Source organism: Catharus ustulatus, chromosome 5 (genome assembly GCF_009819885.2).
Source record: "Catharus ustulatus isolate bCatUst1 chromosome 5, bCatUst1.pri.v2, whole genome shotgun sequence".
Taxonomy (NCBI): domain Eukaryota; kingdom Metazoa; phylum Chordata; class Aves; order Passeriformes; family Turdidae; genus Catharus; species Catharus ustulatus.
In genome coordinates this window covers 4013877-4041543 of record NC_046225.1, presented here as the reverse complement: position 1 = coordinate 4041543, position 27667 = coordinate 4013877, and the positions used below count along the sequence as shown (strand labels likewise).

The window sequence follows — 27667 nt, the reverse complement described above, 5'->3', positions numbered from 1 at the left end:
TTGATGGAAATAATTTAATTTGCTTTCCTGAGGTTTGAACACAGCCCAAATGTTGTCCATCAGGAAGACACTCAATGTCTTGGTAGTATAATTTAGTAGAAGATCCAAGTGGAAGGGGGTTGATGCTCTTTTCCTGATGTGAGACAGCAGCATGGAAACTTCCCAAGGACAGGAACACCCAGGCATGGAGGGAACAGCACTGTGTGATAAGTAACATTTAATGCACACCAACAGCCATGGTCTTCTTGCATGTTGCAAATTTCCTGAGGGGAGCTGTCAAACACTGAGACACTGAGAGCCTGTGTATCAGTAGCTGTCCTTCTCCTCACTGAGCTGGGATGGATTATAGGTGCAGCTTCACTTAATCACTGGGCCTCCCCCACTTTTTTTTTTTTTTTTTTTTGGCTTGTTTTTAGAGAAAACCAGATGTGTTTCCATTAAGAACATGCCTCCCTTTTGTTGTCATTTGTGTAATTCTTAAAATTAAGCAAAAGTATTAGGGAATAATTGTTTCTGCTCACATTAACAGCACACAGCTTCTCCAGATGTGGCATTTGACAGCCCAACAGCTGCTGGCTATTAAATGTGCCTTAAAAGGCCCATTCTTTGTCGTAAAGGGAACAGAAGTGTAGGGACGTTTATGGGGTGAGAGGCAGATGTTTTGGCTACATCAGATTTGAGGGAAAGTTTTAAGTGGTTTCTCTGCTATGGTCACAGTGCATGTTTTAACCCCTATCACACACCTTATGGAGCTCTCTTCTTGGCACTGGGGTGAGGTTATTCCTAATCTCACTCTGAAGACAGCACAGTTCTGCCAGGTAGATCTCAGCTGATGCTTGGCTGACTTTCCAGCTGTGCTCTTGAAACACTGGATATATTTTTGCTAGTGAAACTCAGGTTAAAATATTAAGTTAGAAACAATCTGAAATAATGTGTTGCCTCTTTTTCCCCCTTAAACTCTTTTTAAGTATCTACTCATAATCATCAAAGGCAGGTGTTCTTTTTGTGTTTGTCCCAGCACAGTATGCTTTATGCCCAATAAACTATTTTTTATGGTGGTACATGTGAGGTGGAACATGGAACGAGTGGAGCTCAATTTCAAAAGTTCTGGCTCAAATTCCCAAGCCTAAACTTTGAGTGGAGTGTTGAGTACTGGAATAGCACCACTGGTCCTTAGGGAGCTGCACCACTTTTTAACTATTTTCTGTCAGCTCAGAGTCTGCTAAACTTCTAAGAGCTTACAGGGCTGCAAATTTTTTTTTTTTCAGTAACTAAATCTTTTTGTCTTCTTGGCAAAATTTTATTCTTCCTATTGCTTATTGGACTGGAAATTCTTTTCCTATTATTTAATCTTATCTGGAGAAGATTTTAATGTAAAAATCCCAATGCATTAGCATGAAAAAAAATCAATTCTACAAAACTGAATTAAAAAGGAACAAAATGACATGGGACATAGGAGAATAGGCTCGTTCTACAGATAAACTGTCATTTTTGAGATCTGTATCCCTATTTTTATTCCTAAATTAAGTCTATTTCTAGTACAAGTTAGATTAAATATTCTGTAATTCACTCTGATTCTCTCCCTTGTTCTACAGGCCTTTTTTTTCTGAAATGAAGTCTATTATCATAAATAGGGGCAACATTAGCTGAAAAGAATTCTCTTGAAATTTTCCACATTTTTAATTTATCTGATTAGTTCATTCTCCATAATTCAAATGCAGAAATTTCTTTCCATTATTTTACTCCCTGAACTTTGCCAAGCAAGAATCCTACATCCCAAATGCCCACCCAAGGGGATGAAGCACATGTTTTGCCATTAAACTCTGGAATTCATTTCCCATCAAAATATGACTCCATGGTGTTGGCGTCTGGCTGTAAATCCTGGCTTAAAGCCTTTTTTCACAATTGTTTATGGTGTGTATTTGTGCTTTCACCACCACAAGAGAATGACCCCAACACACCAGCCTTGAAATTAGTATTTACAATAGAATTGTATGGCTTGGGTATTAATATTGTGCAATAAATGCCTTGGGACATGTAGGTATGTCCATTGTTGCCATGTAACTGCTATGAGAAAGGAATAATGCCAGTGAAAAACTGGGAAAGCCAAGAGATAAAACTGGGACTCTTAGGGAGCTTGTACCTGCTTATTTGAGAAATTTGTATTTCTCAGCCTTCAATCTATGCTGCTCAACCCAAAGTATGGGGTCAATCATGTTCTGGCTCTCAGCTTAAAAATGGAATTGCTGTCAAAAATACACAACCATTTATAAACAATCGTTATTGCTTAGAGCATTATGCTATTATAAGTAATGCCAATGATCATAAATACACCAGTGGGGCCCAGAAACAGAAGTGGTGCAAAGATGTACCACAGGGCAAGAAGTGAAAACCATTCTAAAGGCAGCAAGTCAAACACATGGGAGAAATGAAAAACACCTTAAATGGAGTGCACAGTGAAGTTCTGCATGGATATGAAAACTTGAAAACCAAAGGGAACATGCCTAAGTTTTTATTCTTGCAGGACATGGCTTTTCAGATATGACATGGAAATTGTGAGAAAGGTTGGGCTCTCTTCTTTGCCTGCAAGCTGCTAAAACTTTTATTAAAACTTTTATTGGGAGGCCAACTTCCTTCATTGCATCTGTACCTTCTGCTTCCATGTAAAATACCTTAATTAAAAAAAAAAAGGAAATTTTGCAACTAACTCAAAGTATACAAAGGAGAGTTAACATTCTGATCTTTTATTGTCTCCTGCAGTAATCACAGCTTGCTATGTGTAGCTTTTATATCTTTGTGTGCTTTAGAAAGCTTAAGCACATAGAAGGGATATACTTTGTCTTGTATGACCAAAGAAAAATGCTTTTAATATTTTCTGAAAAGTTTTAATGGTGCAGGGCATGTACCTGTGAACTCCAAGAAACCAAAAGCAGTTTTGAAAACTGTTTAGTGCAGACACTGAATGCTGTGTGCCCTCTAGAGCTCTCTGGGGGAAGCTCTGATAGTCAGCTTGGCTAGGTCTGGGGTAGCTCCTAATCACGAGTGCCTTGGTGTATTCAAGCACTCAGAGCATCTCTGTGTTCTGCAAGTCCAGATTCCAAATCAGATCTACACATCAGGTATGATTAATGTTCTAGCTCACCATAAATGTATCCTCCTGATTATCAACGTGGCTGATGATAAAATGCAGATAGATGCAGTAATAGTTTCTCAGTCTAAAAATGAAGTAACTTTCTGACTTTCATGATAATCATCAAGCACATGGGTGTTGCAGAGCAGAAATTGGTTTGTAGAGATCTGAGCCTTTTGTAGCTCTCTTTCTTTCTCCCAGGCACAGCTGGGTGCTGCTCTTGCCCAGGTAAGTCCAGAAAGAAGAATGCAGAGAGGTAAGGGTAAGAGCAGCCACAGGTGAATGGCATTTACAGCTACAACATCAAACTGTGGGGAGCAGAGGAATGAACACTTCCTGGCTGAAAAAACAGATATGAAAAGCCAACCCCCGTGTTTATGGGGTATTTCTCAGCTTGGTTCATGCTCTGACCTCAAGAGGTTGTGGTCACACATCTCCACTTGCTGTGGCTGAACCAGCAGCAGAGCTGAGTGCAGCCTGCCTAAGCATTTGCTGCTGCACTGCTGCCAGATTGCTGCTCATCTTTTGCTGTCCCCAGGGCTGCACCCAGGCATTGCTCCTTTATTCTGAGTATTTTTTTTCCTTAGGCTAAGCTGCTTTATTTGGCTTAAAAGAGTTGAAGAAGCACTGGGGGAGTAGGTTGTGCTGGCAGCTGGGGGTGGCAAATGGCAGCAGCGAGTGGCTGCTTCCGTGCTGTGGCTTTTCAGTTCTTCTGAGCAGCCTCAGAAGCAGCCAGAGCTCTGCACAGGGTATGTGCACCTCTGTCACACAGAGCTGTCTCAGACAGCATCAAGAACTGGAGTCCAAATGGGCTGAAGGTGCTGTTTTCCAGGGAAGTGCACTTGAGGGTGCAGAGTGCTCGCTCTGGCTGCTGCCTGAGTTCTGGGAACCTCAGCACAGAATTGCTTAGAAAAAATGCCACTTACCCTGGCTTATCCAGGATTTTGCAACATTTAGCCAGACAGAGAAGAGCTGGATTTCTTTTGCAAGGTTGGTTGCTTTCCTCCTGCTCTTTTCTCTTTGAGCTGCCACGCTGTGCCTGTGCTGCTGCTGGGGCTCACCTGCCACCCACACACAGCTGAGGCTCTGGAAAGTGCCACCAGCCCTCAGAGCAGCTGCACCACCCTGGAGTTGATGAAAATGTGCCTTGGAAGGTCTTGCTTTTAATCCTCATGGCCATGAAAGTACAGCTTATCTAACTACCAGCAGCAAGTAAAAAGAAAAAAAAATAACTCTAGAATTTTACTAGCCCTTATTTGCTACTGTTGGTATTTTATTTCCTATCCAAGCTTAGAGAAAATAGATTTCTGCTACAGTCTCTGTTTTTTTAAATATGGAGCATTAAATGAATCATCCTATGCTATCAGCACAAAATTCACCACACTTACTCCTATGATTAAGATAGATTGGTTTGTTGATTAGATAATTTTATCAGTTTTGCTTCAGGAGTTTCCTCAGAACTTGTGGTGCAATCCCTAAGGATTGCCTGTCTAAACTTCAGGAAGTATGATGGATAAACTCCTACAGCTTTCAGTTTTTCTGGTGGTTTAAATAGAGAATTTTGTATTTTCTGCCTAAATCAAGAAATAATCTTGCTGTAACAGGTTGGTTATTTTTGAGCCTTCCATTTTACGTTCTGGTCACGCATTACTTATATTTAGAATTGGTTTAAGTTGATTAGACAATGAAGTCTAAGCTTGCAAAAGGGATGAATCTTTCTTGATAATTTGAGTTGATCTAGGAGATTTAGGGGGCCTGTGTTAATTATATCTCAGTTAATTATCTGGAAGTCACATTCCACCATTACAGTGTATCACATGAATCCGCCCTGGCTGCGAGTTTGTTCTGTGAATTTGGAACGAGCCCTTATGTGCACTTAAGTCCTTAGCAGAGAGACTGAAAGAAACAAATTCTCCCACTAAAAAAAATACAATTTTTAATGATCTCAACAGAACAATTTTTTAAACAAAATATGAATGTTTTTAAAAGGAACCTTTAAGAAAAAAAAAGGAAAATGTATGTCAGGTGTCTACTACAAAGTGATAGAGAAAACAAAATGTGCCATCAAAACTTAGTGAACTGAGCACCTAGTTTTACAGTTCTAAACCTATTCAACTATCCTGATTGCATTTTTACTGAAGTTGAATTTAAAACTCTTGAAAATGAGTGGGTGAGGCTGAGGGCACATGGTGATTTTCATATAATCCCCAAAAGGGTTGATTTAGATTTTGCAGGTGAAAAGTGGTACAATTCATAAAGGCTTCTTGTGTAAGTATTTTGAATTAATTTCTGCCACAAAGCATTAGAGATTGTGTGTCACTGTCCAGGTGCTCTCTGCTTGTGTTTCCACAAGGGAAGGGAGCAGGAGCCTGGTGCAGGACCAGCTCTGTGTTCCCACATTCAGAAGAAAGCCTCAGGTTCTGGTGTAAAATTTAATACTTTTTTCTTCCTAAGCAGGTGTGAAAGTAAAGAGCTGGATCTTGAAATAAGGAACCTGATAGGGAAGAACAACGCTTTGGAGTCGTGTGAGGACCCCAAACCTCTTGCCCAAGAGAGGCTGAGCCCTCAGAGAACTTCATGTTCCCTTAAGGTAATCACAGTGTGCTTTTGCAATGTGTATCTGCCAGGAAAGAACACTCAGGGGATGTTCTCTGCGGGGCTTGACTATGCATGAAACTTTAGGATTTCTGAAATGATGCAATGAACTTGCTACACATTTTTTTTTTCCTGATGTAGCTACTTCCTGGTATGAGGAAGAGTGAGAAGATACATTTTGTAGTGCTTTAAAAGGTCAGCTAAACCCACTGATTATTATCCCAAGTGTCAAACCCTGTAGCCAGATGTGCCTTGTGGATAGTACAGATCCTTGGAACTGTGTAACCCCCAAAACATTGCCATTTTTGATACATTTTCAAGTTCTGATTTAACTGGGAACGAGCAGAGGTGTGGGACACAAAGACCTGTGGAAGTGTCAGAAAGGCTTTTAGGTGAATAGGAAGAGAGGAGGAGGAAAATGGTGATGATTCAAAGCCACACTTCTGTGGTATTGCAAACAGAAAATCGTAAGCCACCTGCTACGGCGGTTCTTTGCCTGCAGTGAAGCAGTGGTTAACAAGCCTGACAGAAACTTGTTCTGGGTTTCCCTCTCAGTTTCACTCCTCTCCCCTAAAACAGCGAGAATAGAAGGAATTTCCCTGTTTTCCACAAACTGGGAACAGGAGGAGGGAGTGATGTGGAGGAGAGGAATGATTAAACCATGAATGCAAGCGGTGAGGCTCTTACCTGTGTGACTCCAGCACGGGATGGGGAAAAGAAAACTGAAGGCTACAGCCCGAGGCACGATGCAGGAAATCAATGAGGAGGTAAAAGGGAGATGAGTCTCTTCTACGAAATCCGAAATTACACGCAGCTCCTTTCACATGCAAACCGCCATCTCCAGAATGACTCATGACCTCGGGGCATGAAGCTGAGCCCAGCCTAAGGAGACACCAAGGGTCAGACCAGTGGGATTAGAAACGGTGAGACAGAAGCCACAGGGAGGGATGGGGATTCCCAGAGGCAGGGGAGAAATAAGTGTGGGGAAGCAGAAGTCAGTGCAGAACCAACCTGTGAAATTAAAAGCCACAGATGATCCATGGAAACACCAAGCTCCACATGTTAGCCTCTCTCCAGCAGAAGGAGACATAGGAAAGGATTTGGGGGATGTGGAGAAGGAAGAGAACACAAATGTGCTCACCTGGAGTCTTTCTGGGGTGTGCTGCAGTGTTTCACATAGGCACTATTTTATCTGTGGTGCTTTTGTGCTCTTTGCATTTATAGCACTTCTTGCCTGTAAAATATGTGTGTGTGGTTTGAGAGCTTAGAGAGGGACACTTCATGATATTTCTGCACCAGACACATGCTGGCTATCCTTTATTTATACTTTTAAGTCAAGCAGCTTTTCACTTGGCTGGTTATTGAGCTGGGCTTCAAGTTAGTGACAGCTTGACAGTTCTGATGAGCTTCAGCAATCTCAGGGTAGGGTGCTAGGAGTACCTGTCTTGGATTGTGTCTTTTGGGAAAGGAGGTCATGCTTTTAACACCTAGAAGACTTTGTGAAAATAATGAAATAATATTAAAATATCTGTTTGTGAAATTATGCTGATTTGGATTTAAAATGAGGGGCAAATTATATGTTTAAGGGCTAAGAAAACATTATTCATGAAACAAAAGTGTACCCTTCCCTAGAGTGTCAGTCATTCATAGGAAGTTATTTGTCAGAGCCAGGAGGTCATTTTCATTCTGTAACTTTTTTTCTGAAGTGAAGAGTACAAATTGCACTCTGCAGAATGGCATTTCCTTCTGACCTTCAATCGCTTTCAAGGCTAATCTGTAAAATGTCTGTAAACCAATTTCCCTTTTTGCCAGGATTTTTTTTTTCATTAAAATTTATGATATTAGTGTGGTTTTAAATGCAAATATTTGAGAGAGAGAAAATAGAGGTCTGCAGAATGAACTTCTCAGCATATCCTTCAGTTTATGATTCCTTCAGTTGCAGCTTGTCCTGATGCTGCATTCTCCATTCCAGAAAAGGGAATAGATTGGCATTTTTTAGATTTGCAAATGTCATCCAATTATTTTCACATGAAACTTGGTTTTTCATCAGCAGACCTGAGTTTGCAAGTGTTTAAGTACTTGGGAGGCCATGCTCTTATGGTTAGTGGATAAAGGAAATCCTGAAGCAGGAGCCTGCGCTCAAATATTTTGATTTACTCTGAAACCTTGTCTTGCTTTAGTTTTATCTGGTTCCCACATATTAAGACACAAATTTGCATCTGCACCTATTTTTCTGTCAGAGGGAGCATGTAACTGGGCAGCACAAAAGGCTGAGGCTGACACACTGAAAAGGGAAAATCCCTTTCTAGCACACCTCCCTGGCAAGGCACAAAGAGGCAGATTCTTCTTCTGATTCAAAAACCACTTTTATTCTTCAGCTAAAATCTCATTTTTTACCATTTCACCACATGCCTCAGAGTGGGAAAATGGATATTGTGGCAAACACTGCTGGCATGATAGCTTCAGCAATAAAGCCAAAAACAAGGCTCAGCTGAAACATAAGCAAGGCTCCCCAAAAGCCACCAAATTGTAATTCAAGTAATCTCAGAGTTAATCTAGCTTCTACAAGTCTGCAACTGAAGAATAATGTTTTAAAAATTAAAAAAAAAAAATCCCCAACAAACCTCACAGCAGATGCATGATCAGCTAGGCAAAAAAACATGACTTTGTCATTTTGGTCAGTTGTGTTATAGTCAAGGGAAGCCTCACATTTGCTTGCATCAGGCCTTTTAATGATTCTTAGTTTCACTGCAGTTACTGAACAGACAAAGGATTTTCAGAAGTGAGAAATGGTTTTCATTATCTGAATTTATGAGTGATATTTTTGTGGTACTGTGACACAAGTTGTTCCCAGAATTAAGATCCAGCACTCTGAAAATGAGAACTTTTATCATCTTGTGGTGCCAAGGCTTGTGAGAGGATTCAGGGCTGACCACAGCTCCAAGGCTCTGATTTTTCTCCCACTTGCAAGTTTCCCAAGGATGCCTAAATGGGAGGAACTCCTCAGGTCATCCTAGAATACAAACTAAAATATTCCTCATTTTTAAGCAAGACAGTAAAAGAAAACAAAACAACAATCTCAAAGCTGCTGCTAATAGAAAATACGGAGTATAATGGAAATAAAATAGAAATTAATAAGAGGCTTCTAAGTTGTTGAAAGATGCCATTTGGGAGTTAATTTAGGGAGTGTGAAGGGCAGCAAATCCTCCCACTTACTTCCTGAGCAGCTTTTTCCATACCTGGCAGATTTTTAGATTTGTTATTGCATTAGTCTGTTTTTCAAGTGGAATTTTCCAAGCAATTTTAAACCGTGTGTTTTGTTCAGTAGCTTCAAACCAAGTATAAATGCTTTAAAATATTTGTGGAGCTTTTTGAATTCTGCAACCTGATAGGTCTCCAAGTGTCCTCCTTTCAAGGATTTCTGTATATCTCAGCTTTCTGGAGTGCTGTTGTACTACTAAGTTTTTCTTGATAGCAGTAAACATAAAATGTGGTGTCTTTATCTGTGATATCAATGAAAATGAATGTTGTTGTCTCCTTCTCTTTCTTTTTGGTGCTATTAACTGCTTTCACAGGGACAGGCAATGATTTTGCTTCAACCCCTCAGTTTTTTCTGGAAGAATACCACCAGAATACCTCTGAAGGGCTTGAGTTTTTGTTCCCTCCTCATTGACATTTCTTCTATTCATAATTTCAGACATACTCCTCTCTCTCTGATCTCTTTTTACATGGCAATTAGTTATCCCTATGAATGCTAAGTTGGATGAGACAGGCACTGAAAAGTTCTTTGGTGTTAATTCTGTTCTGTCCAGTTTTATGTGAAATCATTCACTTCAAGTTGTCATGAAGCAATCACTAACAAAGGACTTGGTGTCCTAATGTCCAGGTAGCTTTTGATCTAGGTACAGATGAAATTCTCATTCTTGATGAGTAGGATGACTTATGTAGAATCTGAAATGTCTTCATTAAAATAACCTTTGTTTTCTAATTTTTCTCTTGATACACCACAAGTTTTCCAGCTGCTCCATAAACCAAGAGAAAAATGGAAAGAACCTCAGGGTAACAGGACATATGTCATATAAAAATATTATAGAATAGTAGCTTTCTTCCAAACTGTGATTTGTATCTTGCAAAAGAGGAGTTTCTTAGTCACACATTGTGAACCAGAGATCTGGAATGTGGCTGCAAAACTCCGGCATTTCACAGGATTGCTTTGCTTTGTCTAAATCCGCTGTTGGAAATTGAAAGAGGGGTTTCTATTATTTTATGTCAAATTTCACAGGCGAGCTTTCATTTCATTCCTTGAAAATGAAATAAGCAACCTCTGCTGCCACTGCAAAAGCTGTAGACCCAGAGATATTTCCACAATGAGGAGCAGGATTTTTCTTTCATGCTTCCCTCTGAAATCCATTATAATTCAGAATTGCAAGACTGAAGACGAGAACACTTTGCACTTTTCTGTTCCATTCTGACTTTTTATGGGAAGTCTGTGGAAGCCTTCTCTTTGTTAATCTTTTCTGTGAGTTTAACTTGGTTAAACTATGGTTAACATCTTCCAAATGGGACACTGAGGCACAGGTTTGGAGCGTTGGGTGCCTTTGAGTACCCAAGTCTTGAGTAGCTTGAAGCTGGATCCGTGCTCAGGTAAGGCAAGTGGCAGAAGTGCAAATAAAACATCTGCCATTCTTCATCTTTGTCCAACTTTTCTTTGGGGAAACAAATTTTCCAATTTCGGTTTTCCCCTAAACATCTTGGGGTTTTTGTAAGGAGACTCTTCCCTGTAGCTGTTAACAGACTTTGCTATTGCTCCTTTAGAGGCATGACTGACTCATTTTTCTGTTCTGGTAGTTCACTCTTAGTGTCAATAATTGTTGTAATTACTGAAGTCCTTTTATATAACTGGAACCAAGGATAGAAAAGCCTGTCCTCCTATTTACTGAAAGAGCAAATATTCTTCCTTCCCTTACAAATGCAACTTCCTCTCTGGGGGGAGCTGGCCAGGCAATTGTGATTTCCATGCTCACAAAGCAGAGAGCTGCCTTGCTGGCACATTAGTCATAGGCATTGTGCTTCATCCATTCTGGGAAGCCCCAGCCAGGAAGGAGGAAAAGGTTAAAATCAGAATTCCATCACTTCTTTCTGGACCTTGGCTGCTTCCACAGGCAGCACTTCTGGATCTTCTGGGTCTGAAAGCAATTCTCCTGCTCCTTTAGCCAACATAAATTTCATTGCTGTTCTTCCTCCAAAGACCCACAGTGAAGGAAACATTCCAGGCTGGCTTGGATGCACCTGGGAAGGTGGGAGTGGCATGGAAGCTCCAGCAGAACCACTGGAAGTAAGTGACTGTGTTGGCTGTTCTCTGAAGTGTTTTCTGGTTAACAGGAGCTGGTGCAGGTAGATTGACAATTATGGGCTGATCTTTGTGTTCTAACAGATTTTTCTGAATGATTAAACTGTGTAAGAGTGGAAGGAAATGTTAGAAATCTTTTTGCAGATGGCATTCTTAGAAAGAAGCCCTTTCCTAATGGGTTTTTTTTGCACAAAAGGTGCAAAGTGGTTCATTTGAGTGACCCCACAAGTTCTGTGAGCAGTATTTGAGCTACTTGGTGCCAAGTGTATGTGCAGTTGTTAGATTTGTGAGTTGCCCTATTCACTTTATCACTATTCTTAATCATGCTCTTCAATACATGCCTAAAGCCCAGATGCTGAAAGCAATTCAGCATGGGAAGAACTCCATTAGCTGCCAGGTATTGCTTCAGATACTCTAAATTAAACATGTCCCTGAACTACAAGAAGAGGAATTAAGTGTTTTCTGGCTTGGAAGTCAAGGGCTCCACACCAGAATTCAGCAGGACTGGCCATGGGGCAAATATGTGGTTGGGATTTTTGCCTTTGAAAAGACAACAAAACTGTCCTTTGATCTTCATTGGTATTCAGCATTAAATTCTCTATCTACAGAAAATTTAATCCAGATCTCAGAAGTGCTCACACTATTATTCTTGTTTTTTGTATATTGGTTGAGAATTTAGGGAGGGAAACAAAAATCCTTGAGCATGTATCTGAACAGAGTATGTTCTATTTTTATGAGACTGTCTCTTTTTTTCCAGTACAGTTCTCTTTCTCTCTAATAGATCACATGTTTGTTTTCATGACAATCCATAGAAACTTCCTGGAAATTATGATGTACAACCCTGCCATTATATAGATGAGGGTCTCTCTGCTGCTGTCCTGCATGAGTGAAACTCCACACTTGAAAAAAATGGAACAATTACAGACTGGTCTTCTAAATTTCTCCAAATGGCCTGTTTGTTTTCTGTGTTGCTTGTTTTGAGCCCATTGTGCTAAAGTTTATCACCTTGGGCCTGCAAACACTTACAGGGGCAATCCTACTAATTATTCTTGTAAATGAGGGGAACTACTTACACCCACTCCAAGTCATGCTCAACTTTTGTGGCATGTACTCCTTGTTTGTATTGTCATCTGCAATATAAGTAAAATCCTGGTTTGTGTTCTGTGTCTCAGATGGTACAAATAGATACAATTTTGGTTATTTCAGAGGCTATTTGCATAATGGTTCCATTAAAACACAGCCTGAGTGGGTGTAAAGCAGATGTGTGCTCCAGAATCAGCTGTCAGCAGGTGTGAAGGTATTTAGATACAAATTTGGTGTGAGAAAATTGTTCTTTCAGTTTCTTTATGTGCACCTGTCAGGGTGGATGGGAGCTTTACATGAGGCTCTTGAAGAGAACAAGCCAGAAGCATTAATTTTTGAACATTGCTTTTCTCCAGTCAAGGCACACATTACTGAGCAAAAAGAAGCCTTTATCATCCAATTCTCTGGAGCAACAGATCCTCACACTGGAAAGACAGAGACGAGAGGTAATCCTAAATATTCCCTTAACCACATGGTGACTGATTGTACCATGCTGTGAATCTGCAAGAGCAGATTTCTTATTGTCCTTTATTTAGTACAAAGGGCAAATTTTATTCATGACCACTATTGCTAAAGGCCAAGGAACAACAAGCAGGTTTGCACTCAGTAATATTCCAGTTAGTTGTAGTCTTCCATTCATGTGTTTGAAGTTAAAGACCTAATTGGAAATATGGAATTTAGCAAATAGCAAACCAGCAGGAAAGTCCTTGGCCATTTAGGAGTTGCAACTTGGGACTTGTGCAGTGTTGCAAATGATCCACCTGTAGCTTATTGTGTATTTGCATGTTTGCTGAGTGCTGCTTCCTGAATGTTCATGTGCTTTAACAGAAATACCAAAGCACTGACAGATGGGCTGCAAGGCTTGCCAAACCTTCAGCTTGCTTCTTCTGAAATAAATGAACTGGCCAGATGATGAGGAGGTTGGGAACATTCACTGACAGAGGATCAGAATGCCAGTCTGTTTTTGATTTACTGAAAATGTTGAAATAAGGGTTATTTACTGTGCCTTCCTGGTAATTACAGCTTCTGGAGGTGAACAAGCAATGGGATCATCAATTTAGAAGTATGAAACAGCTTTATGAAAAGCAGGTAACAATGCTGACAACCTCTGTTGCAATATGTGTGCCACCTGCTGACAGTTCAGTCTGTGTTTAAATACCAGCCAGCCATGGCCATGGTAAATATCTTACTTGGTCTTGAGCTCAGAAATTGAAACAGCTTCATTATATAAAAATGAAGCCAATGTGTGTCAGTCTTCAGTAGGACAAACTAACCAGAGAAGCAGGATCTCCCTAAAATAGCAGGAACCAGTGTGGACATGACAGCAGAGATCTTCATGCCCTCCACACTGGTAAAAATGGCACAGAAGTGAGAGCACAACCAACAGAAAATCAGCCTGGTGTGCCAGCCCCTGATCCACATCATCACACATATGCTGATTCTTATCCCATCTCTTGTGAAGCCTGAGAGCTCCCTGGTAAATTCTCCATGAAAATTGCCCTCTCTAAGCAGAGACATTCAAAATTAATTGTAAAGAAATATTTTGGTTTTCATTTTTTTCCCATCCAAGATCCAACTGACAGAGCTTTTATTCCTTGCTTATGGCTGTGTTGATCATTGCTGCAGACATTATCATCAGCTGCCTAGTGACATTCAGTGCTTACAGTTTTGTTTGGTATTCCAGAACCCAAGTTGGTTCATTGACTGACACTTCTCATCTACTGTTTCCTGCTATGAAAAAGAAGTTTATAGAATGACTTAATGTGCTTATCAGGAAATTTTTCTCTCTAATATTTTCCAGAAAACTTTACTGATATCTGAGTCATTAATTTTCTTTTTCCCCCAAAGAGAAGAGGAATCCAAATGGCTCTTCCTCATTCAATCTGGAGCTGTTTTATGCCTCTGGCTCAACACCCTGAAGGTGCTGTGCCTTTCAGAATCCCCAGTGAGCCCAGCAAGGTCTGTCACTTGCTTTTCAGCTGGCAGAGATGAAGGCAAAGCTGGACGTGTCGGAGAGGAGAGTGAGCGAGCTGCAGCAGGAGCGACAGTGGCAGCAACCAGAGGAGGAGAGGTGGAGAGCACAGGGCAGAGAGAGGCTGTTGCAGGAAAAGGTAGGAGGGTGCCCTGTGGCACCCCATTTGTGCTCTGTGGTGAGCTCTCTCTTGCCTTTCATCTTTCTCCCCTGGTGTGAGGCAGAGCGTGGGTTGTGCACAGAGGTGAGACTGTGGCTCCTCAATATCCCACCCAGGGCAGGGGCTGCTGAGCTGCCTCATCACAGAACTGTGTATGGAGAAAGAGTCATTTCAGTATGACTGGCAGACAGCACAACATTAGTGTGTGTGGGGGAGTAAAGAGCAGGCTGATATCTAAACTGCACAGATTTCCCTCCTCACAGTTCAGTTCAGGGTGAACTTCTTTGTGAAGGAAGATGCTGCAGTTATTTCAAATGGAAGAGGAACACCAGCGCAGATGTTGCACAAAGTGCTTGGCAAGAAATACTCAAGGAGTGAATGCAGCTCCAGTCCCCTGGGTTTTGGTGTTGACAATGCTCTCTGCAAATAGTAATGACACTGCCAGTGCAGTTATCAGGGCTGGAAGTGTCTGGGCTGATCAGCTGGTCCAAAGTATTGCTCACCTCACCCTCAGAGTGGTAGGGCTGCTCTTTCATGACTCCTTGGGCACTGGCTCTTGTGGTGGGCTTTTGCATCTAAATTTAGATCCCTGAGCTGGATTCCCACCACAGTAAAACCACCAGCCTGAATGATGGGCACTACACACAACTTTTTACTCCATTTTAGAAACCCCCCAGGGTGGTGCTTCCTGTTCCCATTCTGCTTCATGGTGTCATGTACTTCATGACCTCTAGTGAGAGTTTCTGGATGGTGATGATGGCTGAAGTTGGGCTTCTCTATTCACGTGGTAACCTGAAGTAAGTGGCAATTGCATCACGATTGCATCACTTCCAGGCTCAGATAAAATGTGAATTAGCTGCTGCAGGAAAAAAAATGCAACCTCCTTAGCTTACATCTGCATAAGCAGAACATTCTTCTTCCTTGCGTATCAATTAGTCTTAGCTAAGCACATGCTTGATTCCAAATCCATAGAGCCCTTTACATGTTTTAACACAAACTGTGTTATGGACTTGCTGAATCACTGCTCTGAGTGTTGATTCAATGTGACACAGTCCATATTTCTTTTCATGTTACTGCCTGCCTTTTAATGTATAAAACCTGGGAAAATACCTACCATAAAAATAAGGATGAGTAGTACACTCTCTCAGAATTTTTCACTGCATACATGAATAATGAACTGAATGACAGTGTAGTCCAAAACCTTTTTATGGGGACAGGTCAACCAGCATGGAACTTTGGTCTTAAATCTGCAATTTCTTTCAAATTTCACACTCAGCCAGTAAGTGCTTGTCAGCTTGAGCTAGCTGCTGGATGAGCTCTATACTTATTGTAGAGATACCCTGCCAATCTTGCCTAGTTTTTTGAGAAAATGGAAATGTCCCAGCTAACTTAGAACACAGCAGAGCCAAGCTTCCTTGTGTGTAAGGAGCAGTTACTCAGGGGTGTTTTTACTGACTCAATTAGCACATACTGATGAACTTCTGATGAGCCCAAACTGTGGCTGGTGCAAAGACATGTGCCTTTTACACAGAAAAAAACCCATTCTTGTGGTGTGCTGTGCCTGTGATTGTTGGATCTCACTTTTTATTCACGTAAAGCAGATGCAGAAAATAGTTGAAATACTTTTTTTTTTCTGTTTTTGTCTTCAATGTTGTATGGCAGTGGCCATACATTTGGCCCTGGTCTTATTCTCTGAGTACATAAGAGAAATGCAGATCTGGGGTAACTGTAGATGGGATTTTGATCTGCTTGGCTTGCCAGCATTCCCATGCCTTCGTGCAACTGCAGAGAGCAGGGATTTAGTCTGGTATGTTGTCTCTGTCTCATCATATGGTGAGTGGTCAAAACAATTTCTACAGACTTTATCATGTCTGGGTGTACTAATGATCTGCCTTCCTGATGCCTCCTTTTCCAACTGTCTTTGGGACACAAAAATGCAGCACATCTGTCAGACAGAAGATTATTCTGAAAATCATTCTTGAAAAATGTTTCCATCTGCATTTCTGCAGCATCTCTGTGTTTTTGCATCCCAGAAAGATACTGAAGTCCTCAGTGAAGCTCTCCATGAAATGAAGGAAGAGAACAGGCTCCTGAAGCAGAAGAATGCCTCAATGACCAGAAAGAAAGAACACTATGAGAGTGAAATAAGTCGACTCAACAAGGTAGGAACAGGAGTGAGCTACTGATGCCTTTAATTGTGGGATCTCTGTTTCAGTAACCATCCAGATATCATCTTTTCAATCCTGGGTGAGCAGCCTGGTGGCAAACACATGATCACCATTTGGGAGCTGGGGAAACAAGCAGGAACTCACTTCAGCTCAGCTCTGTGCATGCTGCCCTTTTGTAGTGGGGGTGCATTGCAAGGAGAAAAATGGAGAAAGTATTTGGTTTCTCCTATAAAATCTCTCTGTATGTCATGTCTAAGCCCTCTCACATCCTCCCTCCCAGAGCAAAAGGGAAATGGCACAGAGATACTTCTGTATGCACCTAGTGTAAGACTGTGGTTGAAAGGAAAGGTCACACAGCTTAAAAACTCATTTTACATGTATTCTGTGTTTGAGAATGATGACTTCTCTTCAGAAGACATGATTTTATTTTTTATACTCATTCACAAACATATTTATACCTCTAATATTTTGTGTATATATGTCTCACTGAGGAAATTGTCATTAAATAGCTACATGGGATTTTTTTTTAACAGAGGGAAAGTAATAAATGTAATTTTCTTTCATCAAAAGATCACATAAAGCAGTGGGTGTTTTCTAGCAATTTTGTATTTCATGGTGAACCACAAACACTTCCTGAGGAAATGCACTGCAGTAACCATTGCTGTGTAACTTTAATAAATGCTTTAATAAGCTAGAGGGCCATGATGTACAGAAGTCAAGCCAAAAAACATAATGTTGCCATAAGAAAAAAATCTGGCAGCATCCATGACCTCTAGCTCTTTTTGAAATGCATTGACAAGACTTGCTCAAAGCTCCAGTCTAACTTTAATTCAAGGCCTTGTTTGTTAAACAACTTATTTAAATATTTTATTTTGCTGTCTTATGATGTGGCTGTAGTAAGACAGATGGGTATATGGACCATTCTTTTAAATGAAGCATCAATTTCATGTACACTTTACCAGCAGTAATTTATTGATTTTTCAGTGCATTTGCATCCTTCAAATCTCATGTCATGAATACACATGAGACAGGAAGGGACCCTCTGCCCTTTTAACTTCAGTCCCCTGCTATTTCTGGTTCAGCCACTTGAAGTAATAAATTCTCTGAAATGAAACAACTTTCTTCTTTTTATGTGAATGGATAAAGCAGGGTCTCCCAGTATTGTTTCCATATCTAGCTTAAAAATAATCTTGACCTTACCATTAACCTTTTGAAGCTTGAATTTTCTGGATTTTTCTTTTTTTTCCCCTCCATAATTCTGAGTTGTAGAACTTCCTCAGAAGGGTATTAAAGGGGGGGTTCAAAGGGGCAAAAGAAGGATTAATCAGTAATCAGGGTCTGTATTTTCACCCTCCCAGTTTTAGGTTCAACCTTCTTTATGTATTGGCATGGAATACAAGTTTTGCCACTATTACACCAGTTTCACTTCTGCACAATTCTTAGGGACAGCACCTCATCAGATAAAAAGCTTTCTTTTTCTGTGCCTTCTATAGAAAATGCTTGGTTTTCCCTGGGCCTTGGATAATTAATACCAATCCTTGGATTACTTTGGATACTGGTTCTCCTGCTTGGCCACTTCTTCCCCCTTTGTCTCTTCCCCCTCCAAATATCTTCCATCTTCCTGCAAGGGAGAGCTGAGGATCATCAATATGAATACAATTTCTAAAAGGGATGAAGTCAGGGTTTCATATCATATATGAGAGAATTTGAAAAGTTCTGAATGGTATTTGTGCTTGAGTAAAGAAAATATGTAATTATAATGTGTGGTGTAGACAGAGAGATGTAGGAGTGATTTAAAGATTATTCCAGACCAAGGGAGAGCTGTGTAGTACTGTTACAAATAAACAGTCTGCAAAGAACTGTGGCAGAATATCAGTGTAAAACAGTTCAGAGTGGTGCCAGTGTTGTGTGTATTCATAACTCCCTCTAGTGACAAACTGTCGAGACTACACGATTTCCTTTCAAACAGGGTTTGCTTTGTTCCATGTGAAGGAATCTCTACTTTCAGTACAAAAAACATTTCAGCCAGACTTTAATAAAGTGGATTTATATCCAGTGTATATAACTGAAACAACTACAAGTGAAGGGGGGAAACCTCTTTCTAATAATTTTAAAGGATACTTTTTCTTGTAGTGAATCTCTATTTAGCAATTTTGCTGTTTGACCTTGCAGGCCCTCCTGGATGCACTGAAAAAGCAGCACCCACCTGTTGTTGGGACTCCTCCAGGGAAGGGTGACAGGAACAGCATGGAGGAGATGAGAACCCAACTTGAAGTTCTTAAACAGCAGGTAAGAACAGCTCAAGTGAACCTGGATGCATTTCACACAGCCTAATTTTGCCTTCTCTGCCAGGGACTGTGCTTGGTAGACTTGCTGTGTGGAGCTTTTGAAAGGAAGAGCCAGTTTAGGCACAGCCCTTTGGAATGATGTTTCCCCAGATGCTGTCATCATAGCAGTGTCCACAAAGTGAAAATGAGTCCTGCCAGACTGGAGCAAGGACTTGAGGAGGGCTCAAAGGAGCAGAATGGCTCTCCTGACTCCTGGAAGTGTCCTGCCAGCTCTCTGCTAGGGGCTGAGTGTCATCCAGAGGGAATGCTAAATTTCATCAATTACTGGTTTGTTTTCTGCTCCTTTTATCTTAGAAGTTGCCAGTATAGTGAATTATCCAAGGATCCTAGTCTTGGAAAACTAAAGCATTGGCATTGCAGTTTTTCTAAGTGTGAAACAAACCATTTGCATCCACAACCTGCATCCCAAGGACTATAGATTTGTATTTATTTATTTTTTAATCTTTATTCTGAGCAACTCAAATGCTGACAGCACTGTTTTTCTTTCCAAATGAAAGAATCTATTTCAAAACAATATAGTTTTCAGGTAATTTTAACACTTCAGGTCTTTTGTCCTGGATAGTGTCAGGGTTAACATTATTGACACACAAATGGATGTGATCAGAATGGGAATTTTATTCAATGGGAATAAAATACTTGTTTCTGTCACGTTTGACAGCAGAGCCAGATTTTGCTCTCTAATATAATGCTTGCCACATGCTGGAGAACAAAATCCTGCACTTGATTGTACAGTAATGAGTTATTTCATTCTACACAATAAAATAGAGTAAACCTTTTCTTTTTCCAAAATCCTCATGGGGTATCCATTTTATGAATGTGTTTTTCTAGTTGTATAAATCAGTACAGTGAGTCCAGACTTCCTTCTACACAAAATGGAGCAGAAGGCTCTAACTGGATGGGGAAGGGAGTCTTGGGACAAAGAGGGATGTGACAGAGTCCCACAGGAGCTTGGCTGTCATCAGCCCATCCCTGGTCACAGCAATGGAGATGAAGGCTTTCATTCCTTGGGAGGTGTCCCCTCTTTCTCAGGGCAGCAGAATAAATGACAAAACTGTGCCAAAGAGGTTCCTTGTACAGCTGGAGAGTGGGAGGGAGGGAATTGGGAGAGAAGAAATGAGGAAATACTGAGGACAAAGTGTGTAGATGGACAAGGGATGCAGGGATTTCTGCAAGTCACAGCTTTGTCTCTGCTTCAGAAGGTCAGGAAAAGAATTTATAGAGCCCTGTGTTGACCTTTTCCTTCCCCTGAGATATTAACATTTTTCTAGTCCTTTTGTGAAATCATAACGCTGCTTCCAGCAAAAAGAAAACTGAATCTGTCCAATGGGCAGGGCATGAGCCAAGCAAGTTTTTTGGGAAGAGACTGTCAGCAGGCTTTTGTGAGCAACCAAGAGGACATGAAAGGGCTTCTGAAAGTTCTGGTGGTGGTTCCCACCCAAACATGCCTTTGCTGTTATTTGTTAGCAGAAGTGCCACCAACCTCCAGCTTCTCACCAGGTGGATGCCTTACCCATTAGCTGAAGAATTAAAGCAGTCATCTTAACACCAAATAATTTATGCATTTGTGTGCTTGCTGCCCATGCCTGGGGTGGTCAGATATTTTTTAATAGGATGAAGCTCTGTGATTCCTGACCACATAAAAAAGAACAAAGCCACTCCCTCCTTCAGCATTGCAAGGCAGCTTATGTTCTAGGAACAGGGTCAAACATCTGTATTTCCACTGGGAGTTGTGTATGTTCCATTTGGAATTGTGTACATTACACTCCCCTCTGCCTCTACACTGGCATGGGGAGGTTCTTCTTGAAGTCCTTGCACCTGAGATACAGGAGGGAGTTAAAAGTGCCCAGAACTGAAGAGAAAACTGGAAAAATGTTGGTAAAATGTTTGTTCTGCTACTGCTAATCCCTTAAAAAGATTGATACTAGTATTTGCTATCTTGTTTAAATATTTAAAACTGCTATTTGCCAGTCAGCTTTTTGAATTGCAGAAATTGGCACTGGGGACTGTTTCAGTTGATGTGTGCCACTTGATAATTGCTATTGTTTGTCACTTTGTATTGGTCACAAAAAAACAGGGAAACTTTTGTTTGAAGGATTGTACAGAGCAGGGATCCCCTTGGAATTCATCCTCCTGCTTGGGCAGTGCTTAGAAAGCAACCAAACCACAAAGTGGCTCTGCTGAAGTTCACATACTGTTCATGATGATTGCAGGTCCAAATATATGAGGAAGACTTCAGAAAGGAGAGATCTGACCGAGAGAGGCTTAATGAGGAGAAAGAAGCACTGCAGAAAATTAATGGGAGATTGCAATCTCAACTGAATAAACTCAGCTCTCAGGTATGAGTCAAAAGAAAGCTCCCATTGCCAGCACATGTGTATTTTATTTTTTTTTTCTCACTTTCCACACAACTCAAGGCTTTCTGGCTTCCATTAATTGACATTGGATTTTATATGAGGTCACCACCTGGGATGAAATCATTCTGAAGTAATGCAGTAAGAAGATGAGAAACGATTAGAGAAGACTTCCAAAATAAGTAGATAAAGGGAGTATTTACTGCAAGAACTTTTCAAACATATCTGAAAAGGGAGGAGGGGGAGGGTGGACACAACCAAAAACAAATCCAGAAGACTTTGATTGTTTCATTGGCACTTGATTTAAGAGTTGTGAGATCAAACCAACTTTTGAAATAAAGAGCTTCTGTAGTTAATCCTGACCTCTGCAATTGAATTACAGAGTGATGTTAATATCACTGAGGAAAAAAATGGTCTCCATACAAATTAGCTAAGCAGCCTCTGCAATAATTTTTTCTTGCAACATCCTTTTTATCTCTTCAAAGTAGTGTCAGTAGGAAGCCATAGTAAAATCATGGCATGCAAAACTCTGAGCTTTCTCAATCCCCATTTAAGAATGACGAAATTCCGAGGTTTCCTGTCTTGACAAAATTGTGCAATGCTTTGAAAGAAGGGCTGATTACCAAAATGCTCTGTGGTGATTTATTGTCCTCCCCAGCATTGTTGTGACACAGAAGCTTAAGGATTGTCTCATTCTGAACCAAGCCATGCATCACAGATGGTAGGGTCTTGCTGAAGTGTCAGAGGCTGGGTGCTGCCCCTCACCCTGGATGGTTTCAGCGATGCTGTGCTCGACTGTCCCTGCAGTGCACCAACAGTTCACACTGGAGATCTTCCTGTTTGTCTCTTCCTGCCTCAGGATTTGATTAAACAGAGCTTGTGGAGGATTTTAAAGATGAGAACAGGCATATAAAATATTTATTGGTTTGTTTTCTTAAGTCAAATTATTCAGTTGTGACTCACAGAATATTAATTGTCTTTTACCCCTCCTTGCTCTGTCCTTAGGCAAATTCCTGTTGACTCTACTGGAATGCAGAGGGCCTAAGAAAAGGCAGACCCAAATCTGAGGCCAACAACTGTGGTCCTATACCAAAATTATTTACTTATCTTGTCATGCAAGTGACTGTCCATGTAGTTCTGCTTCAAACTATTGAAAGCTACTGTGTGTAATGAAAATACAGTGAACATAGTATATAGTGAAAATACAGTATAATGAAAATATAATGAAAAAAATGCTTTGGAATATAAGAGACACAGGAATGTGCTTGTCATATCTTGAAACCAACGTTTTCCTCTCATAAAAGATGTCAAGACTCTGGTGTGGCACAAGTCAGCTGCCTTAAATAATTTTATTAATGATAAGTACTCTGAAGGTCTAAACAAGCAGCATTGCAACTCACTTGTACCTGCATGTTTTATTGATTGTATTCCACTGCTGATGCATTTCTTCTTGTTCTCATTTTCTTGACAGACAAAAGAGCAGCCAGTGCAGCCTGAGAGGCCCAGTTACCCAGCTCCACTCTTCCTCCCTCCATGTGTCAATTATGGGGGTTGTGGGATGGTTCTTCACTGTCCAGATCCTCGGGTGCATCCAGCGCCTCACAGGGCGCAGCAGCAGCAGCAGCGCTTGGTAAGGGCCCCATCACCACCTGTGTGACAAGGACACTGATTTTGTCACAGCATGGTGGCCACAAGTGCCATCACCTTGCCATCCTCAGCAGCATCTCAATCTGTGATTTCCTAACCTGTTGTTTAGTCCAGATCAAGATCGAGTTTACTTTGGCAAATACTCTTATCTGTAACAGGATTCTTTTACATTTGTTTGTTAATTAAAAAATAAGGTTGTTTGATTGGAATCTTGCTGATTTCTTAGATTAATTTATTCCATGACACACATTCAGAGCCCTTTCTAGCTGTATAATTACCCCACTCCAGAAGTAGGGATCTGCTCTGAGCCTTCAACATAAGATAATAAAAACCAAATCAGCAGAAGTGGAAGTTCTGAGTGTGGGTAACACAATGAGAAATGTGCCTTTTTTTCTGGAACACAACAGGGTCCTGTCTCCCTCAGCATGAAGAATAGCTTTGCACTGGAGCAGGTTCTGTGAGTGGGAGTTATTTATTCCAAGGAAAATACTGCTTCAAAGAATATTTTTGAAGTGCTTTGGGTTATCTAAGTGGGCTGGCTTGTTCCAATCTAGTGAGAATGCATTTAAACATGGTGAATGTCATTTTAAATACACAGTATCTGTTTCTGGCTATAAAGCTGTCACATATGGAAAGATGCTCATTATTTGAGAAATTATAGCTGAGTTTTTGCAAAATGCATGTAAGGCTTTCAGGCTGTAGAAATCCAATGGAAAAGCTGTGGTCAGACAAGCAATTTCTGTGCTTCAGGAGTGTGCTTATCTGCCTATTTATCAAAGTTGGAAGTATTGCAGAATGTTTTTCCCTGCAATTTGGACACTGGCCCAGATTATTTTGGCTCTTCTCCCTGAACTTTCATCATCTGGGTTTCTAATTCTGTGAGAGATCACCGGGTTTACAACTTTGTCATTCCAGCCGGAGCGCCGGTGTCAGTCTGACTGGTTGCTTTCTAACTCCCATTTTCATTCTGACCCTTTTTTTTCCAATTCTTTGCCTGTGTGAGTTGCTGCTCTGAGCTTTGGGTACCTCCCTGAGCAATTTGTTAGCAATGAAGAAAGGTGTTAGAATTTAATGGGTGTCCTGATACGTAATCCCGCATGTTTAGGCTGTTCTTTTTCTGTTCGTGCGCTTTTTCTTTCCTTTTTGCGCTCCAGTAGAAACATTTTGGTTAGTCTGATGTGAAATAAATATCTTGTTCCTGAAATTCATTCAAGTTTGTGAGGGATAGGTACATAAAAAGCCAAGAATTGATCAGAGAACATAAAATTCATTAGAAACTCAAAAAAGCAATGCAAACGAGTGTTATTTGAGTGTTATTTGTGCTTAAAGCTTTGTATCAAAGTCTACTTTGTTTGCCCACAAGCACAGAATTAGTTAATAATTCCTGTGACTGGTACAACTTAAGTTAAAATACAATAGCTGCTTTTATTCCTGACAGTGTATGAGAGGGATTACTGCTGTACAAGCATGAATGACAGCAGAACATAAAAGTTAAATCTGTTTTCTCTATCTCAGTTTCATCCTGCAATCTGAATTCAGGCAAAACTTCTGTAGGAGTCTATGAAATTTTTTTCCCTGCTAATTGAAATCTGCAAGATTCCCCTTGGGACTACTCAATGATTTTTGTCAGAGTAATTTCTGCAAAACAAGAATCATTTTTCCAGTGTAACTAATTTGAAGCAGCAATTACCTAGAATTTGACAAGCTTGCAACTCATTCCAGACAGACAGCCTAACACAGCTTCAGCTGAAATGGCTGGTCCCAAAGTTGTTTTCTCTAGTGGTAATTTGCTCCTCATTTACCACAGTGGGTGGTATAAACTATAATGCACTATTTCTTCCAAGATTTCCCTGGACAAAACTATGTCTGCATGGACATAACCTTTCCAGTACTTCCTCTTCCAAGAAAGATGGGAATTTTCCCTATCCCACGGTGTTTTCAGGAAGTTATGTGATAATAGCTAATGTTATAGTCACAGCAGGGCTAACCTGTGAGGAAAGGGAGGAGGGGAGAGAACTTTATTCCGTGGTTAATTCCTGTCACACTGGAGCATTTCACAGCTGTTACAGATGCATTCAGACTGGAGCAGCTTCACCTGTCAGGTGGGCCAGGTTTCTGTGGTGGAGGGAGATGCCTGCTGGTATCTGCTACTGCACTTTATTCCTTAGCCATTGTAAAATCTGGTTTGGTTCTCTTAATGTTTCACTGTGATTTGTGGGATCTAGAAAGGTCTACACCAATTTTTCTACAGCCATAGGAAAGGAAGCAAGTTGGAAGACTGGGATGGCTGGAAACAAACCTAAATATAAGATTATTTTGTAAACCGCTTTTGTGAGGCTAATGAGGAGCTTCATAGCACAATTATGTTTTTATCATGTCACTGTTCTTTTGTTTGAAGTGATTGTGAAGTCCATATTGCTGCAATAATGTTTTATTGTTCTGTGCAGCCAGACTATCAGTGGTATGTTCCTGACCAGCTTCCGCCAGATGTGCAGCACAAGGCGAATGGTAAGACAACAGCTGTACAGAGCATGTATTAAATGGACTTTTTTTCCAAATGGAGGCCTTTGAGGGATGTAGAATAAACTTTCCTGTCTGTCTGTTGAGTGCTTATGTGACAGCTTTGCTTTGGAGAGTCAAGGTTAGTGTGTGTGCAGCACAGGTGAGGTTTCTGATGTAATACCATCTATGTTACAGCTTTGTTGCAATTCATAAATGTCTCTATTACACATTACTGGATCACACATTTGCCTCATTAAACACCTAGTAATAGTTCTAAAGAAAAGATAGCCTCAGAATTCTCCTTAGAGCTTCTGTTTCTCCAACAAAGACCAAATTTAATGATGTGCCAAAACTGGGGGCCAGCATGGGGCAGGTTTAGGAGTCCTTGGTAGCAAAGTGCAGGCTTTAGGATGTTGTTTCACCTTAAAGGCAAAATGCTGCCCATTGCTGTTCCTGATCTGCTCTGGAAGTTCAGGTACCAAGTCTGAAAACAGAGCCCTGCAAGTGAGCAGAGTTAAATACTTTGTCAAAGCATCAGTATAAACTATTTTTTGGAAACTGGGAGGAATAATTAATATTTGTATCTGGATTTGAAATCACTCCTGGGTGTTTTGAAGTACTTGTTTCACACCACTCAGAGATGGACACCACAAGGAATCTCTTCTGGGTGGGAATCTGCCATCCCATGGTGGGGTGGCAGGGACTGCTGAGTCCAGAAGCTGTTTTGTTCCATCTGGAAGAAGATGATGGCTACAGAGGAACTGTTCCATTATTTGCTGTCATCCAGAAGAGATGGTAGGGTGGGAATGGTGCTCACCAAAATGGCTGATGGGCATCCCATAATTACACAGCAGCTCTTTGGAGGGTTCTGATGTGGTCTCAGGGAAAGTAGTGCTGTGCCTGCACAACAGACCAGGAGATGAATTTTGCCATTCCTCCCACTCCAACTCCAAGTGATTTACTGCACCAGAGGACACAGGGAGGATGTTTATAACAGGGGATGAAACCAGCCCAGCCACCAACTGCAGCTGTGGTCCAGGGCACTGCACTTGGGGGATCAGAAGAAAGAGAATTCTTCTTCTCCCCTGCTTGGCTATGTGACTTGACTTCTCATTCCCTGGAAAAAACTTCTTCAAGATCTTCAAAACTTCTTCTTCTGTGCTCTGTTTTTCCTTGTCCAGAATATCCAAAAACCTCCTCCTCAATGGGATAGGGATTAGGATACTTGGAGATACTTGGAGGCTTTTCCCTTCCCTTTTTGCTCCTGTCACTTTTAAAGAGGATTTCTTAACAGTCCCATCATAGTGCTGTGTAGGATGTCTGCTTTAACACCTTCTGGGCTCTTATTCTTTTTATCCTGGCTGCTAAAACTGATGATTTTGATCATTTATCCATTGATCACACAGAGGTCAAACTTCACTCTCAAAATATTGAGTCACTAGCCTGTCTTTATGTGTAATTGTCTATATTAAATCTGCCTGAAAGTATTTTCAGAAAGGTTTCCAAGATAGAAGCTCCAAGAATATGTGATGAGCAAGAGTTCTTGATGTTCCCATTTATTTGCTCCATTTTATACAAGTGCTAATTACCCTGGTTGGTCTAAATGAGCCAGTATGTGCAGCAGCATTCTCAGCTCTCATCCTTCATTTTCTCTGTAGATTATAAATAGATCAATAAATCATCTCTCTGCTGAGCTAGGTCTTCATTAAAGGAAACAAATCAGCAGTGCAGTAACTTCTAGGCATGAAGCAGTTTCCTTTAGGAATGCTATTTCAGTAGATTGATGTTCCTAGGGAAAACCTTTAAATTTCTCTTAACAACTTTTCCTTTGACCATGGGCTTTTTTCCTTAAGCAATAATTATGAAACACAGGTCACAGGTTGTAACTTCAGAGCTGAGCACAAGTGAAATGAATTGGGAAACTGTTATTTTTGGTAATATTCCATTACAAAAGTCTGGGTTAGAGATATCTGAAATCTCAGAGTCTCATGATGTGATTGGAACTTCAAAGGTGCGTGTCACTAAGCAGGACTTAGTATTTTTTTCTGTAGTTTTGAATAGCTGCACCTTCATTGTATTTTGCTCCCTCTCTTGTGAGGAGGAAAGCTGTCTGCATTTAACTTGGGTTCTGCAGGTCCTTCTGTAACCAGCTGTAATCTCATGTTTTCTTCTCCTCCTGTAACCATATCTGTACTTTTCTTCTGACTGGCACCACTTTCCTTAGCTGCTTCCATGGTAAGAGAGGGCTGTCTCAAAGGATTGCTGCATTTAAGCCCATTTTGTCTTTCCATTTTGTTTAAGAAAGATTTTTTTGCCAACATCTATAAATATAGGATTATCTCTGAAGAATTTTGTAAGTAA

At 40.7% G+C, this 27667-nt stretch overlaps 1 protein-coding gene across 3 annotated transcripts in view; it reads left to right on the top strand.

Annotated features, from left to right (window-relative positions):
• Positions 1–27667, top strand: part of TNIP3 (TNFAIP3 interacting protein 3) — a 46809-nt gene that overhangs the window by 15807 nt on the left and 3335 nt on the right. Inside the window, exons 3-12 of one of the 3 annotated variants that reach the window (XM_033061447.1) lie at positions 5588–5720; positions 10974–11060; positions 12515–12604; positions 13182–13247; positions 14138–14269; positions 16324–16452; positions 18631–18747; positions 21017–21142; positions 22629–22787; positions 25252–25312. In XM_033061447.1, coding sequence (XP_032917338.1) covers positions 5588–5720; positions 10974–11060; positions 12515–12604; positions 13182–13247; positions 14138–14269; positions 16324–16452; positions 18631–18747; positions 21017–21142; positions 22629–22787; positions 25252–25312 — 1100 coding nt within the window. The remainder of the gene's footprint in view (positions 1–5587; positions 5721–10973; positions 11061–12514; positions 12605–13181; positions 13248–14137; positions 14270–16323; positions 16453–18630; positions 18748–21016; positions 21143–22628; positions 22788–25251; positions 25313–27667) is intronic. The other 2 variants (XM_033061449.1, XM_033061448.1) reach the window with 2 other exon arrangements.